Source organism: Mesocricetus auratus, unplaced genomic scaffold (genome assembly GCF_017639785.1).
Source record: "Mesocricetus auratus isolate SY011 unplaced genomic scaffold, BCM_Maur_2.0 Super-Scaffold_100026, whole genome shotgun sequence".
In the NCBI taxonomy this organism is placed as follows: domain Eukaryota; kingdom Metazoa; phylum Chordata; class Mammalia; order Rodentia; family Cricetidae; genus Mesocricetus; species Mesocricetus auratus.
The window spans coordinates 25,393,450-25,410,796 of NW_024429207.1; the positions used below are offsets into that span (position 1 = coordinate 25,393,450).

The following is a 17,347-nucleotide window of genomic DNA, read 5'->3' on the forward strand; positions in this document are numbered from 1 at the left end:
CCATTGGAGCGGCCGATGACGGGCGGGTCGAGCTCGCGCAGGCGCCGGGCTGAGCAGCGCAGCTCGGCAGCGGGGCCGGAGCAGCGCAGCTCCCCGAGGGAGGCGGCAAGCAACATGGGCGCGGGCCCGGCGCTGGCCGCGCTGCTGCTGGCCGGGTCCGTGCTGAGCGCCACGCTGCTGGCTCCCGGCCGCCGGACGGAGCCAGGTGAGCGGCCGCGCGGGCTCGGGGCAGCGGGGACCGTGCGTGGGCCTGACGGGGACGTGCCCACGACCCCCGGGGCTCAGGACTTGAGCGAGGCGCCGAGTCCGCTCTGAGGTGGACCGCAGTGCCGGCGTCACGGGAGCTGCCAGCCGGGAGCCCGGCCTGGCTTCCCAGGCTCAGTTACAGGCGCCCGGGTTGGGTGCTCAGTCCGTTTCCGAATTCACCAGGAGTAAGGGTGGGGGAAAAAAAAATAATTCTGGGACTTTTCTGGACCCGAAGACCCTCAGGGTCCTGCAACACCGTTTCACAAACTCCTGTGGAGAAGCTAATTTGGCTGAAGGACTGAAAGGAGTGAATTGCCCCCTTTGCGCATTGTTTGGGGTAGGGCCTGCCACCTGGCAAGTTGTGTCGCCTGCCCCTTCCCCGCCATCAACCCCCTTTTCAGTGTGAGACCTTAGATGTGGTGTCTGTGTGAAACACACCCTCTACCTCCCGAACTTTAAAAAAATATTGAAAGAATACAAAGGAATGTGTAAGAATGCAGGATTTTAGGAGCGATTTTAAACATTCGTTCTGAGTTTGGAGTCTGCTCAGGGTGTTTGAACTTTTTGTTGCTGTTCTTTTTGAAGCTTCCGGGGCAATTCTGATGTCCAGCTAGGCCCGAGGGACTCTTGTGCAGTCCTGAATAACAGTAATAATGGCAAGAGCTTTGTGAGTCTAGGACCCACAAGGGAAATAAAAGCATACAACTTCGACTAAAGACAGAGAAATACAAGTACAGTCATTGCGGCCACGAAGGGGATGCTGAAGTATAGAGAAATCATGGATCGGTGCACAGTTAAAGGAAGACCATAAAAAATGAGCGATAGACTAGAGAGATGTCTCCAGGTTTTCTAGACAACCCGGCTTCCATTCCCAGCACCCATATGGCAGCTCACAGCTATATAGACTCAAATTCTAGGGGTTCTGATGCTGTCTTCTGGCCTCTTCCGGGCATCAGGGACTCATGTGGTATATATACATGCATGCAGGCAAGGCACCCAAACACACTTTAAAAATTAACCAGAACAAATGAAAAAGAAAATTATGACAAACCTTAGAGTACTGGGTTTAGGAAATGGATTAAATACGCATCCAACAACTTGCAGGATAGGGAAAGTCATGCTGGACATTTGGGGGACATGTTCAAAGCTCTGTTTTCTGTTTACCAGCTGAAAAGTGAGGGAGAAATCCAAAGGCTGGTGGAGAACAGTCTATGGAGCAGATACGCTTCCTTCTGGAGTGTGGTAACCTAGACATTAGCTGCTAGCTGACTGACCTCCACTTAGATTTGTCTGCTAGCAAGTGATGCCTGCCTGGAGCTGCAGCTGTCTAGGAGACTGAGGCTGAAGGATCCCTGCCTCAGTTCAAGGTCAATCACTGCAATGCAGAGAAGTCCAACTGAAAAACAAAAGAACACTAACATATAAGACTTTTGGGACATGGCACATAATGAGAAGGCTGGAATGTCACAGTACTTTTGAGATTGTATTAAAATCTTTGAAAGACTATTTTAGAGGGAAAACTTTCATGAAAGTTCATTGTCTGGGTACTTTGTAAAATTAAAATAAATAACATCCAAGGCTGACAAAATGTCTCAGCACTAAAAGTGTGTTGTCAAGCCAGAGTGCTTGAGTTCAATCCCCGAAGTCTACATGGTGAGAGGGGAAGCCACCTCAGGCCCTAAATGGTTATCTTTGCGACACCCTAATGTCATCCAGCAAGCTGTGACCTGGACCTCTTTTTTTTTGTTTGTTTTTTTGTTTTTTGTTTTTGTTTTTCAAGACAAGGTTCCTCTGTATTGTTTTGGAGGCTGTCCTGGAACTAGCTCTTGTAGACCAGGCTGGCCTCGAACTCACAGATATCCGCCTGCCTCTGCCTCCCGAGTGCTGCGATTAAAGGCGTGCGCCACCAACGCCCGGCTTAAGATTTTTTTTTTTTTGGTGGACCTCTTGATTGAATGCTGAAGCAGAGAGTTTCTGCCCTTTAGTCTTCTCACTCACTTCCTATGTCTTTCAAATATGCCATTAAAGCTAGAAGGAGATTCAGAGCCCCCACCAGAATAATGAGGTGCAAAAGGTCTCAAGATATTAAGAGGCAGAATGGCCCAGGGGTCTTGCCCATCTTCATATGTGAGTTGGGAGGGAGGGCTATAGTCTGCGTTTATGTTTTTCTTTTACTGCTCTAGTCAGTGTAAGGGGGACTTCGTTACATTATCAGGATTCCAAGATTATAGGTCTGGCAGCTGCCCTTGGCTTTCCTTGGCCTTGGGTTGGAGGCTGCTGGGTGTAGAACTTGGGGCCGATCATCTGGTATCAGCTGTGATTCTGGGAGAGCTGGATGACACCTCCATAAAGGGGCAGGCTGGACTGTTTCTGCATGGTGTAACCCAAGAGAGTGTGCCGTGCTTCCGCTGCTTGTTATCAAATGCTGGTGGGCAGGTTGTGCACCTGACTGGATCTTGGCCTTGATATTCTCAATGAGGTCACTGGACTTTGAGGATGATGGTGTTGCCTGTCAGGGTTTTCATACACATCTGTTTCTTGGTGTCCTCATTTGATGTTTAAATGTATGGGTGTTTTGTCTGCATGTATGTCTATGCCTGGTGCCTGCAGAGGCCAGAGAGGATGTCAGTTCTGGAACTACTGTTACAGATGGTTGTGAGTTGCCGGGTGGGAGTCTAACTAGTGTCTTCTGGAAGAGCATCTAGTGCCCTTAATGACTGGGCCATCTCTCCAGCCTTTGATGTCTCTTTGTTGCCTCCCTGGAGAGAGAGAACTGCAGTCTGCATTTGTAACAAGCTCATAACTAAGGTGGTAAAGTCTAGACGTGGGAATAATAGACTCTTGGTTCAGATCAGTGATTTCATCGAATAGCTGTGGCTGTGGGCATGGGCAAAAGCTGAGAGCTTTGCTCTTCTGCAAAACAGAAAATAACCTTATTATGTGGAGGCTACTCAGTTCGGTACGTGTTACCTCCTCACACACACCCTGGATGTGAGTGCTGCTGAAGGGACCTCAGGGCCTCTGTGTGTGGCGTCGCACACAGGTACATCTGCACACGTGAGGCATCGTGCTGGATCCCACCGCATTCTAGCCTGTAGGTGTTTGGGAAGCGCCTCGCGGATACAATGCTGTTTTGTCTATCACCCTCAGGTGCTTTGTCGTGGTTTGTTTTTGTACTTTTCTTTCTGATCCTTTTCAGACATAGATGAAAAGAGGAATGTGGAGCTGAAAATGGATCAGGCTTTGCTTCTCATCCACAATGAGCTCTTGGGAGCAAGCCTCACTGTGTACTGGAAATCCGAATACTGCTACCAAGTACGTGTTGAATGCATCCTAACCACTTGCTTCAGTTGCGTGCGTCCTAACCATTTGCTTTGGGCCTTGTTGGATGCGCTCTTCTAATGTTCTCAGACCCAAGCCCCGTTCTTGTTCCCCTCCGATTTACAGGGAAGGAAACAGTAGTTTATAATAAAGAACTAGATGGAATATGATCGAGGGAGAATGCTTGGCACTGATTGGTGTCTCTCCCTTATCCTTTCTTTTAAAGAAAAAAAAGTTGTATTTATTTGAGTACTGCTAGGCCACATGTAGCAGGGATTCTTATTAAAATTAAGGTGATTTTGTTTAGTTTTCAAGACAGGGTTTCTCAGTGTATTCCTGGTTGTCCTGGAACTCTCTCTGTAGATCAGGTGGCCTCAAACTCAGAGAGATCCCCCTGCTTCTGCCTCTTGAGTTCTGGGATTAAAGGTGTGTGCCACCACCTCCACCAACTAAGATGATTATTCTTTTCCAGTAATTTCACTTTTGGAAATTTACACTAAAGAAAGAATTTAAAAGAGTAAGAACCTCATGTGCAGATATTTTACACAATATATTTATATGACAAAAATGTGAAGCTACAGTAGAAAAGCTTTGAAGACATAAATACCCATAGTTATTGTAGTTGGTGACACGTGTACATTAAATAGAAATATGTAACATAGGATCCTGTAAATTTAATTGTTAAATAATATTCATTAAAATAATAGAATGCAAGATTTAATATAGGCTGTATTTATTAACTTATGAAAAATTTACCTATGAATAAAGATTGTTCAATTCCATCCTGGCAGTCATTATTTTAATATAAAATGGGTAATTTTTTAAAAATTATTCAAATATTACTTTCTTTTATGAGTGAATACCTTCATGTGGATAATATACAAACGTTTAAGTGAAATAAATTTAAGCATTGGTTAAATGCATTAAATCACTGATATATGAATTTGAGGATATTATTATTATTATTATTTTTTTTTTTGGTTTTTACGAGACAGGGTTTCTCTGTATTGTTTCGGAGGCTATCGGTCCAGCCCGGCCTCGAACTCACAGAGATCCGCCTGCCTCTGCCTCCCGAGTGCTGGGATTAAAGGCGTGTGCCACCACCGCCTGGCTATGAATTTGAGAATGTTTTGATCAAATCTAAAAATTAGTGTTTACCTATAAGACCTCATTTCCTGGAATTATAAAGTAAAAATATTGCAGATCCAGCTACAGCAGTTTCTACCTGGTATGAGTAGCATGTTGCACCCATGTAGTGTCTGGAGTTCTGAAGCGTTCCCAAATTCTGAAGCTGGGGTCGCCGGAGGTTGGGGCCTGGAAGGGCTGATGCCTTTCCTGAAGTTGGGGTTGCCCTAAAATGGTTAATTTCATCTGAATCACTGCAGTTTAGGTTTTTTCAAGTACAAGAAGAGTTAGGACTTTTCTCCTGGATATCGTGTCCCCCAACCACTGAGAGACTTTCGCGACCGCCCACAGGATGAGCTGTGTAGTTACTGTAAAGCACCTGCGTGATGGCACAAGATGGCGGTTTTGGTCCCCAGAACTGCCAAGTGACAGCAGCAGCCACTCTGACACCGTGCCCGTTGGCTCTTGTGTCCACAGTGCACCTTCCAGCCTCTGGCGAACGTGTCTCACAGAGGCAAGCCTGCGAAGCCAAGCGTCGCAGCCGTCCCCGTGAGCACCCAGCACGGGTCCATCCTACAAGTTAACTCTACCTGGGGAGAAACGGCAGCTTGCAGGTCTGTGTCTGCTCATCATCGTCTCACTTGAGTCTGATTCTTTTTTTCCTACATGGCTTTTGTTTTTCCTCTCTTCAAAACATTTTTCATAATCTTCCCGATCTTTGTATAAAAATTCATATCATTTCTTGTTAATGGTGTTAGCAGAGTAGTTCTCAACCTTCCTAATGCTATGATCCTTTAATACAGCTCCTCATGTTGTGGTGACCCCCAACCATAACATTATTTTGTTGCTACTTCATAACTGTAATTTTGCTGCTGTTATGAATTGTAGTGTAAATATCTGATATGTAGGGTAATGATATTCAACCTCATGGGAGTCATGATCCACAGGTTGAGAACCACTGGTCTAGCCCCTTATTTCTTTTTTTTTTTTTTTTGGTTTTTCGAGACAGGGTTTCTCTGTGGCTTTGGAGCCTGTCCTGGAACTCGCTCTGTAGACCAGGCTGGCCTCGAACTCACAGAGATCCGCCTGCCTCTGCCTCCCGAGTGCTGGGATTAAAGGCGTGCGCCACCAACGCCTGGCTCTACCCTTATTTCTTAATGTAACTATTGGCCTTTATTTTACCTTCTTTTTTTTAGGCTGGAATACAAATTTGGAGAATTTGGAAACTATTCCCTTTTGGTACAGCATGCTTCCACTGGAACCAGTGAAATTGCCTGTGACCTAGTTGTCAATGAGAATCCAGTCAACAGCAACCTTCGTATGTATATGTTTCTTTGGTGGTCTGTGTCTTCAAAGTTTTCAATCTTGTTGTATCTGACACTTCATGATGTGTTCACTAATTTAAAACATGGGTTATATATTATCTCTACCATTTATTTATGGGACAGCTGTAGTTTCCTTTTTGGTGCCAGGGATTAAAATCAGGACCTCACATGTACTAAAGTGTTTGCTCTGCCATTGGCCTATACCTAATCACAATTTGATGTCTTTACTGTGTCATAGGTGTATACTAAGAAAATTATGTGACACAGCACCATATTTTGATATTTCTAGGTTTAAGCACACATTTTTTTGTAAAGCACACATTTTAAAAATTCAATACAGTGGAAAGAAACTAGAAATAGGGTAATTCACTGTCACGACCACCTCGACCAGCAAGGAAGACGCGACTCAGGAATCCTTCTCACAAGCAGTTTATTCAGGGCCTTGAACAAATCTTCTGACCCCAGGGAGTGCCCGCCCACAGCTTAAAAAGGCCCTTGGGCGGCCAACCCGGGTAAGCCATGTGGCGACAGCAGATAGGTCCACATACGAGGAAGCAAGCCTGATATCCAGCCTTGACCAAATAAGGAGTTGTTTATCACAGAGAGCACTTGCTATCAGGCTAGCAGAGGCGGAAGCCAGCACCATCTTAAGGGTGCGGCACTTCGCAGCTCTCTACAATTCACTTTCTGTTTGGGGGTTTAGGACATAATGTTTCCTGGGAGTCTTGACACTGACAGCTCCTGAGGTCCCCTCACGGTAAGGGGACATCATTCATTTTCTTATAACTCCACTGCAGAGCATCTGTCACCTCGAGCCCTCTCTGGATATTCCTGTGTGTGATACTCATTAAGCGATAGGAAGGAATCTTTGCATCGTTAGTAAGTTCTATTCACAGAGAGCTAAGAGTGATGTCATTTAAAAGAACGTAGAGCCATTACCAAAGGGGCAGTGTGGGCAGCTTGAGCAGCTAAAATGAGGCCCACCGAGATGGCTCAGCAGGTAAAAGCACTTGTCACCGAGCCCGAGGACCCAAGTTCAGTCCCCTGAATCTCAGGGTAGGAGAGGCTAGGGACCTGTAAGTTGTCCTCTGACCTCCATACACGCCTAGTGCAACATTCATGCATACACACACCAAGGATGAATAAATATAAAAACAGTTCAGAAATAATGAATGTCACTGAAGAAAAATAGCGTAAAAAGTATTAAAACTGCAGAGTTACTAATGAAACAAAGAAGACAAAAATGAAAACAATACTTAAGCTGCCTTTGGAGTAACAGGGGCATTTAATACAGATGGTAATTTAAAATCGTCAGCTGAGGGCCAGCAAGACGGCTCAGCGGGAAAGGTGCTCGTGGCTAGGCCTGACCCTGGAACCCACTCTTTGCTGTGACACCAAATAGACACATGGTCAGCTGCAGGCAGTGCCTCCTTGGTGTGTAGTATGTCACATGGTCAATTACAGGCGGTGCCTCCTCAGTGTGTAGTGTGTCGTGTGTACCTCCTCAGTATGAAAGAGTTATTGGGAACATTGCATGACACTGCTTGTGAAAAAGTTTTAGGTTTATAGAAATGATACAAAATGTTTCTGAATACCCTTTATCTAGCTCTGTGCATGTCCTTAAACTGTACAATCATACTATAATTACACTGTATATAATTTTTGGGACCAGGAACTTAACATTGACATAGCGCCAATCTATAGGCGTTTAAACTTCCCAAGTTGTCTTTTTTTTTTTTTCTTTTTTCTTTTTTTTGGTTTTTCGAGACAGGGTTTCTCTGTATTGTTTTGGAGGCTGTCAGTCCAGCCCGGCCTCAAATTCACAGAGGTCTGCCTGCCTCTGCCTCCTGAGTGCTGGGATTAAAGGCATGCGCCACCACCGCCTGGCCCAAGTTGTCTTTTTTAACATACATTTGTTTATTTATTGTGTTGGGGGTGCCACAGTCCACATGTTGTGGAGTCAAAGGACAGCTTTGGGGATTTTGTTCTCTTCTACCACAGGGCTTCTGGGGTTGAAACTCAGGTTCTCAGGCTTGGTGGCAAGGGTATTTATTGCTGAGCCATTTTCCTTAGTGTCATTTCTCTCATTCAGGATCTAATCTAGGATCCTAGGTCTAATCTAGATGTATTTGGTTGTCAAGGCTTCTTTGTCCCCTCTGCCTTCCTTTGTCTTTCATGACCTTGACGATTTTGAAGAGAACTGGCTGTTTAGTAGACTGACCCTGTCGAATGTTTTCTCCTGAGCAGGTAGAGGTTTTCCGCTGGGGGTAGAAAACTCCCTAAGGAGGAGAGTTGTATTCTCCTCTGTGTGGTGTGACAGGAGACGTGTGAGGTCACAGACCCTCTGCAGGACCCATGTGTGCTATGAACACACTGAAGGACATAGGGATGGAATTACACACATCTGGGGTATAAAATATGTTAGCAAAACAAGGAGAAGGGGCTGAATAGATAGAACCTAGCAATACTATTTTTGATTTGCAGAAGATAGAATCCAAGTCCTTGAAAAATGCAAGGTCAGTGATGTACTGCTGAGCTGCGTCCCCAGCTCCAAGGGAGACAGGCTCTTGATAATAGCAATAAATCATCCAGGAGCTGAGCGATAGGTGTGTTGGGAGTATATCATGCAACGCCCCTGCATGCTCCATTCTTAATAGTTTATACAGCGTTTAACACGAGAATGAGCTTTGCTCATATTTGCTCCAGCTGTCACTGAGAAGAGGGTCATATGATCTCCAACAGCTTTGATGCTTATGATGACATATGAGGACATTTTTTTTTCTTTACAGCTGTAAGTATCGCATTCCTTGTTGGTCTGGCACTCATCATCGCAATATCTTTCCTGAGACTATTACTGAGGTAAGTTGCTAAGGAGAGTATCACTGGGAAACATAGACCCAGAAATAATGTGAGAAAGTGTAATTTGGCCCTTAGTGGACCGTTATGGCATCTCAGGACAGTCACCAAAAGCAAACACATATAGATGGCCATTATTCTTTGTTTGGCGAGTGTTTGTGCATCTGCTGTGTCTATTCAGTCCTGGGCAATTGAGTAAATGCTAACGTAGTCTCTGGGCACAGGCCATGCTAGTGAAGGTGCAGATGGGTTTTTGCCTTCTGCCAACGTGGCTGAAGACGAAGATGCTTTAGAAACATTTAGTTCCGAAAGGGTCTCCTGGATTGTTTTATGCCGCGGACCGCTCTGGCGGAGAGTGTCAGACCGTGGGAGCTCAGGGTCGAAGGTATCAGGAGAGGTCAGGATACGGCGCAGGAAATGACAGACAGACACCAAGAGTTTCAGTGAACTGCTGTAATTTTACTGAAGTTTAAACTTCTCTTATATAGTGATAGGAACAAGGAACTTGACAAGGATAGAAAAAATACAATTCATGTTACAGCTGAATCATGATTTTTTAGAATTTGAACATCTCAGCGAAAAGTTTCCAGCCCCAGATCAGACATAGAATAAGTTTATCTATTAATATAATTATTTGTGGCTTTGCAGTTGGTCATGAACTGGCTGTTCGGTGAATCATGTCTAGCACATCTTTAGAGACAAGTGTCAACTTCCTCTTCTTACATGGACAGTTTTAGCTCCCCTCTGATGTACTTAGCAATGTGTTCTTTAAAGGAATCACATCTGCGATACAAGGCTTCCCACAAATGCTTGCATAAGCAAGCATGCCAATATCTTAAGGCTGGCATCATATTTTCTAAAATGGCTCGTCTCTCCTTTTCATCATAAATACACCATGGTTTCCTGCTTCTACGTAACCATTCCATGAAGTTTAATGAATTCCAAAGAACTCTCTTGCCTTTATGGTTGACCCATCTGTAACCCCGCTCATCATAGCCTCCTGTATATGGTAGGGGCTCTAGGTAGTTTCCATGCTCCGGCACCCATCGTGGCGCCGTCCACCATCTCCCCTTAATCAGATACTGAGTATATCCTCCGGGAAGTGTTCTATAAGGAATTCCCTTCGTTTCACAGCATTAAGGAAATCTCCCAGAGTTTGAGTACTAGTCTTATTGTATCCAGCTTCTGTATAAACAGCCTGGATAAATGGAGGTGCCTCGAGCAGTGGGTTATCCACCTCAGGGCTGGTGGCATTGCCAGCTTCCTTTTTAGAATCTGGGTCAGCCTGTGCTTGGGAAACAGATAGCAAAGTGATTAAATAGATTACGCAGAAAAGCATAAAGAGAACAGAACATATTGCTCGGCAGCGCAGGGATCTTCTGGCGGCTCTCATGGGTCGGGCTTCTCTCCAGGAGACTGCCTGGGGCTCCGCTTCGAGAAGCTCTGACCCCATCCCTTCAGGCGGTTCCCCCCCAGTAGAGCGGCATTCTGCTACAGTTACACAGGGGTTACCGCTGTGGGTGTAGCAGTTTTAGTTAGTAGAGGCGGTTATATACCTTTAGGAGAAGGCTGCCACACTGGGTTCTCCTCCTCTTCTCTCGTTCTGAGTCTTGATGACCCCTCCACTCCATCTTTCTCTGCTCCCTGTTAGCCCAGGAGCCTGGGGGCCAGAGAGCCACACAAGGGCAGCATGTAGCCCAGGACCTTAGCATGGACTGTCTTTCCTGTGGGGGGGAAGCTTCTGACTGAGAGGGCATTTGGCCTTCCTTGACTGGCTAACAGTGATCCTCGTGGGTGAACCAATAGACCAGACAAGAAAAATAGAGCAAACTAGATCCAGGCTGGTTTAATTAATGGACGATTTAATTTATTTTTAAAAAGTAGTGTGTATGTGTTCATGTCTGTCTCTCTGTATGTTTGTCTGTGTGTGTCTGTGTTTGTGTCTCTGTGTGTGTCTGTGTCTGTCTCTGCCTCTGTGTGTGTGTCTATGTCTGTCTCTGCCTCTGTGTGTGTGTCTGTGTCTATGTCTCTGTGTGTGTCTGTTTGTGTGTATGTGTGTGTGTGTGTCTATCTCTGTGTGTGTCTGTTTGTCTCTGTGTGTGTGTGTGTGTGTGTGTGTGTGTGTGTGTCTGTGCCTGTGTCTCTGCGTGTGTAGCCACAGAGGCCAGAGGCATTGGATCCCCTGGAGCTGGAGTTAAGGTAGTTGTGAGCCACCCAATATGGGTGCTGGGACCCAAACTCGGGTCTTCTTTAAGAACAGTATACATTTTTGATGCCCTTTAATCAGCTTTAAAGGAAAGTTCTTTCATGTTTTAAAAGGAAGAAGGATGGTCATTGTGACACCCATGTGGTCCCAACAGTTGGGAGGCAGAGGAAGGAAAATATGGAGCTGAGTTCAGAGCCAGCATTGGCTCCATAGTGAAACTGGTCTTAGGAAAGAAGGGCCGGGTGTTGGTGGCGCACGCCTTTAATCCCAGCACTCGGGAGGCAGAGGCAGGCGGATCTCTGTGAGTTCGAGTTCGAGGCCAGCCTGGTCTACAGAGTGAGTTCCAGGACAGCCTCCAAAGCCACAGAGAAGCCCTGTCTCGAAAAACCAAAAAAAAAAAAAAAAAAAAAAAGAAAAGAAAGGAACGAAGGATGGGAGGAGAGAGAGACAGCATTTTCACATGTTCATCCCGTTAGGGTCTTGGGTCTCCCAAAGGACCACAGACTTCGTTAGTAAGCTGTGTTCTGTAACAAGTCTTTCTCTGGCCCACCATCCAGCTCCCAAATAATGACACAGAGACTTCTTAGTAATTATGAAAGCTTTGCCTATAGCTTAGGCTTGTTCCTAACTAGCTCTTTTGTTTGTTTATTTGTTTTGTTTTGTTTTTCAAGGCAGGGTTTCTCTGTGGCTTTGAAGGCTGTCCTGGAACTAGCTTTTGTAGACTAAGCTGGCTTGGAACTCACAGAGATCCTCCTGCCTCTGCCTCCCAAGTGCTGGGATTAAAGGTGTGCACCACCACCCGGCTCCTAACCAGCTCTTATGGCTTAAATTAGTTCATTTTTATTAACTGTTGTTCTATCACGTGGTACAGTCTCTTTTCCTTCTTCCTGTTTCCTCGCTGTGTCTCCTGTCCCTCAATTCTTCCTCCTCTTCTTTTCTCTCCTTGGAAATCCCACCTATACCTCCTGCCTCACTATTGGCCATTCAACTCTTTATTAAACCAACCACAGCAATATATCTTCACACAGTGTATAAATATCCCACAACAGTGTTCAGATTGGAAGAGTGAAAATATAACGTTAGTTTGGCTGCCTTGAGGGAGCTTATGTAATCCGACCTTCTAGATTTGTGGGCTTTTGAAATTGTTTCATCCCACGTCTAAGAAACCTGACCATGTATTGGTAAAAGGTCACTTGCTGCTTGGGCGTGAACGTTTGACTCAGCGGCTTCCCAGGAAGAAAGTAGAAGTCTCGCTGTTTCATTTCTTTGGAGTCAGGTGTTAGCTTGTCAGTCTTCTTATGATGGGCACGCTGTTCTAATATAGCAGTATGCTTTCTCTTGGTGCTTTCTGTGTGAATGGATCTGCCCCTTCTCTCCATAGAACAAAACTGGGACGAACTATTTGCAAGGAGGAGCCTTTCGTCTTTTCCTCTTGCCTCTGGTAGGTGTCTAGACTGAACGCTCTGGCAGGAGGGGAGCTAAAGGCCGCCCCTTGCCCTATTGGTTCCCAACATACCTGTGTAAGTTAAAGGACATTTCATAGGCCGAGGACGTCCTCAGCCACTTGGAGAAGAAACAGTCAAGCGTTTATTTTTAAGTGTTTCAACTTCTCCATTTGGTGCTTCCTTGAATGTGTCTATTTAATGTCTGCACGTGATGGTGACGTGAGCAGTGCTGTGTCGACCAGAAATGGTCCTGGTTTGTAAGAGGGACTACAAGTGGGGGCATTAGCTGTGTGGATTGTATGTGAGGCTGATGGGAACAGCGTGAAGAACATCTGTAAGCCGGCCGTGTGAAGATAGCAAGGAGTGTTGCTGTCATTTGACATGCGGTGACGGGAAGGCCTGCACAGTGGTACCTCCACCAAGCATGGTGACCTGACCAACCCCAGCTCCACACGGAAGGAGGACAAAGTCCCGTGATTGTCCTCTGACTTCCACACTGTGGCATGTGCACATCTCCCCACATAATAAATAAACTAAGAAATGGAAAATATAATAATGTCATGACTGTGTTTAGAAATGAAATCTTTCTTCCCTCTTACAGATACCTCAATGTTTATGGGTGAGGTGATTTTATGCCTGGGCTTTCTGTAAAGTACTAAAAGGCACAGAGTCAGGAGGAGGAAGTTAGATAAAGTAAGAGTGCCATGTGTGGATATTTGAAGCTCAGTGACTCATTGTGTTTATCAAAAGCAGAGATATAATTTTTTGGGCTTTTTTTGTTTGTTCATTTTGTTTTGTTTTGTTTGTTTTTTTCAAGATAGGGTTTCTCCGTGTAGCTTTGGCTGTCCAGGAACTTGCTCTGTAGATCAGGCTGGCCTCAAACTCAGAGATCTACCCTTCTCTGCCTCCCAAGTATTCTGTTTTTTTTTTTAATGTGTGTGTGTGTGTGTGTACGTGTACATGTGTAGCAGGGACATGCATGTGGATAGGTCAGAAGACACCTCTTGGGAGTCAGTTCTCTCCTACTATATGAGTTCCCAAGATCAAACTCAGGTTGTCAGGCTTAGTGGTAAACATCTTTACTTAGTGAGCTGTCTTGTTGGCTGGAGTTCTTTAGAAAGATGAATGCGCAAGTAGGGATCTCATCTTAAAAAAAAAAATCAACGATTGGATTTACCATTTTGTCAACCATGTAAATGAAGTTTTTTGGTTTTGATTTTTTGGGTTGTTTTTTTTTTTTTTTTTTTTTTTTTGGTTTTTCGAAACAGGGTTTCTCTGTATTGTTTTGGAAGCTGTCCTAGAACTCACTCTGTAGACCAGATTGTCCTCGAACTCACAGAGATCCGCCTGTCTCTGCCTCCCGAGTGGAAGTTAGTTTTTAATTAGGTCAGCCATACAAATAGAAGAATTGGATCATTGCCAACAAATGCTCTCTTCAGCTTGCTCTGTGTACATGTGTGTTTGTATGTAGTTGCAGTCACATAGAGGGTTTTTATATGTAATCACTTTTTCTTGTGTGTTCTGTTGAGACATTCCAAGGTTGAGTAGTCATAGTTGTTGTCATGTGCCCATACTTCAATTTTTTTTATTGTGTATACAGCCTTCTGCCTGCATGCCAGCAGAGGGCACCAGATCCCATTCAAGGTGGTTTTAAGCCACCATGTGGTTGCTGGGAATTGAACTCAGGACCTCTAGAAGAACAGTCAGTGCTCTTAACCGCTGAGCCATCTCTCCAGCCCCCATACTTTGAATTTTAATGGCAGTAAGAACCTTGGTGACAGAGAGCACCGGCATGAGATTTTCATGGCTCTTTGAGTCTCCACCATTGTTCTTATTAATTGATGAGATGACTGAAAACTCTATTTTGTCATTTCTAAAAAACTTTCATAATGTTTATGGACCCTAACTAAGTTTTATGCCAGTAGCTAGTCATTTTGAAAATATTACCATTCAAGAATGAAAACTAATGGAAGGATTTTTTTTTAAACACAGTTTGGATGACTTCAGTAATTGGATTTCTAAAACAATAACTTCTCGAGAGACTGACCGCCTCATTAATTCTGTGAGTTATTTGAATTTACATGTGTTGTCTGGGATGTTTTCCCTATGCTGATTTTCTAACCCAAGGCCTGTGCATTCTAGGCAGACTCTCTCTCTACATGCAGCAACATTCCTCAAAGGACCCATATTCTTCCTGTCTGATGACCCAAATGCTGGGATTATCAGTGTAAATCAGCATCGCCTACATGCTTGCTTGCTTACGTACTTCCTTTCTCCCTCCCTCTTCCCCTCCCTCCCTCCCTCCCTTTTCTCTCTCTCTTGGAGACAGGGTCTCATGTAGATTAGGTTGACCTCTAACTTACTATGTAGTATATAGCTAAGGTTACCCTTGAACTTGTGACCCTCCTCTTGTCCAGACTACAGGCATACGTCATCTTGTTTGGTTATGTGGTAAGAAGAATCAAACCCAGGGCCTCAAATATGCTAAGCAGGCACCTTTCCAGCTGTCCCAGGCCCCTCACCCTATTGTTTTATTTTATTCTATTACTTATTTATTAATGTATGTGTATGAGAGAGACGTGTGGGTGTGAGTGTGCACGCATGTGCTGTGGCCTTCGTGTAGAGCTCAGAAGACAACCTGTGGGGGTAGATTTTCTCCTTCTGTGAGTTCTGAGTGCAGCAGGCACTTTAGGCATGGCCATCTTTCTAGCCCCCAATTTGTGTCCCTAATCAAGAGCAGCCTTGTTCTCAGCTTCTATGGAGGTCCCATACCCATCTTTCTCAGTGACGGTGGAATTCTGAGTGCCTTAAGATATGCAGTTTTCACTCAGCAACCAGCCCTGTTTGAAAGTAAATGAGCCAGAACACCAGTATGAAATGTATAGTTGTTGATGGCCATTATAGTGACTAGACACACTGTTAGCATTTGGACTAATAAATTCTCAGCAGTGCATTCGGTTCCATGCCAGTTCTGGACTACCTAAGTAGCGGTTCGCACCTTGATTTTCTGGTGCAGGGAGCTGAACGCATGGCCTCTCACACAGTAGCAAGCATTCTGCCACTGAGTTCCACCCTCAGCCCCGGACCCTTTTCTTTGTATCACCATCAACACGACTACCAGCAAACTCAGCAAAGGGCATAAAAGTGCAAACAAGGTGGAGAGTAAAACCTCTGAATGGCATCTTTACAAAACCAAATCATCGTTCAAAAGCTTTCCTTACTTCCCCACTCGAATTTCTTTGTTAAAATACCAGATAATGAAGTCTATTCCTTAGCCTTACTAAGTACCCTCTCTCTCCCTTTGGAAGGAGCTAGGATCCCCAAGCAGAACAGACCCCCTCAGTGGTGACTGTCAGCCAGAAGCACGACGCACATCTGCCTCGCCATACCGTCTCCGATGCGTGGACACATTTAGGGGGTAAGTGGGGCTCATAGCGTGGTGGGTCGGGTCCATGTCAGATTTTGTAGCCCATTTTTAGCTTAAAGGTATTTTGCATATTCTTAATTTTCTAGACTGGTGTATGTTGCACTCAGCACTCAGGAGGCTGAGGCAGAAGGACGGCTGAGAATCCAAAGCCAGCCTGGGATGGCTAGCAAATCCCTCTATCAAAAACCAAACAGTTAAAGCAGTGTTTGTGGCCTCTTTGTCGTGATAAGGGGCCTGCCAAGTGTGGGCAGACCTCTTATTTAGCTTGCACAGGGCTCTGAGGTCATTCCCCAGCACCACAAAAACAAACAAAGTGAAACAAAAAGACAAGGTCATCCTGAGATTGGGAGAGAAGAGGAGGAACCAGCCAGAACCAGTTTCTACCAGTGTGTCTGGTGGTCCGGGCAAGTGGCTGTGCTCAGGCCACTCTGTGTCACTGTGTGCAGAGACAAGCAGCAGTTTGGAAGGTATACCAGCCCACAGCTGCACCTCACCTTCGCCGCTAGAACGCCTTGAATAACGAGTTCTCTGATGGCAGATCCACCATCATGTGCCGTACTTGTCATGCTGTACTTGTGGTAGAAGGGCCGAGGCCAAACCCTGACAAAGTAGACAGCTTACCGCTGCCAAAATAAAATGCACACTGTCAGTTCTTCCGTTTCTCCCATCTGAGAAGAACTGACTTCTACCGATAGCCTTGTGTTTCCTTCCCAGCCTCCAGAGTCAGTCCCAAGGACCCGGTTAGATATATGGGAACTGGGTCCTGTGTTTGGATAAGCGGCCCCCATCCAGAATGCTTGGAACCAGAGGCGTTTCAGAGTTCAGAGTGTTTGAATATTAACACTGAGAAATCTTGTGGCTGGGACCCAGGTCTAAGCACAGATTTGGTTTTCTTTCCTGTGCCTCATGTGCATGACCTTAGAGTGATTTTAGACAGGACTTTTACTGTGCCTATGGGTTCTTTGTTTGGTTTTGTTTTCGTCTTTTCTTTTGGAGGGCAGAGTGAGACGTTCTGGGATTTATGGCAGCCTCCACTCGGGGCAAACAGTGCTTTACCACCAGCCAGCACCTGCGTGTTTACTATGCGCAGACATGACAACAGTGTGGCGTTTTCCACCTGTGATATCATGGACACATTTGGTATTTTAGCTTATTTCAGGGTTCAGAGAAAACAATCCCAGTGTATAAAATTCATAACAACCATGTAGTTCTCTGGGCCATCAAAGCTCTAACTCATCTTATTTGAACTCTTTTTTTTTTTTTTTTTTTTTTTTCGAGACAGGGTTTCTCTGTATTGTTTAGGAGGCTGTCCTGGAACTTGCTCTGTAGAACAGGCTGGTCTCGAAGTCACAGAGATCCGCCTGCCTCTGCCTCCCGAGTGCTGGGATTAAAGGCG

General features: G+C 45.2%; 1 protein-coding gene across 2 annotated transcripts in view; it reads left to right on the forward strand.

Annotated features, from left to right (window-relative positions):
* Positions 1 to 17,347, forward strand: part of Hgsnat (heparan-alpha-glucosaminide N-acetyltransferase) — a 31,925-nt gene continuing 14,578 nt past the window's right edge. The window contains exons 1-8 of one of the 2 annotated variants that reach the window (XM_040731780.1): positions 1 to 205; positions 3,446 to 3,561; positions 5,170 to 5,306; positions 5,889 to 6,010; positions 8,807 to 8,876; positions 12,461 to 12,520; positions 14,517 to 14,586; positions 15,833 to 15,942. In XM_040731780.1, the coding sequence (XP_040587714.1) occupies positions 16 to 205; positions 3,446 to 3,561; positions 5,170 to 5,306; positions 5,889 to 6,010; positions 8,807 to 8,876; positions 12,461 to 12,520; positions 14,517 to 14,586; positions 15,833 to 15,942 (875 nt within the window). In that variant the 5' untranslated portion in view covers positions 1 to 15. The remainder of the gene's footprint in view (positions 206 to 3,445; positions 3,562 to 5,169; positions 5,307 to 5,888; positions 6,011 to 8,806; positions 8,877 to 12,460; positions 12,521 to 14,516; positions 14,587 to 15,832; positions 15,943 to 17,347) is intronic. The other variant, XM_040731781.1, reaches the window with a different exon arrangement.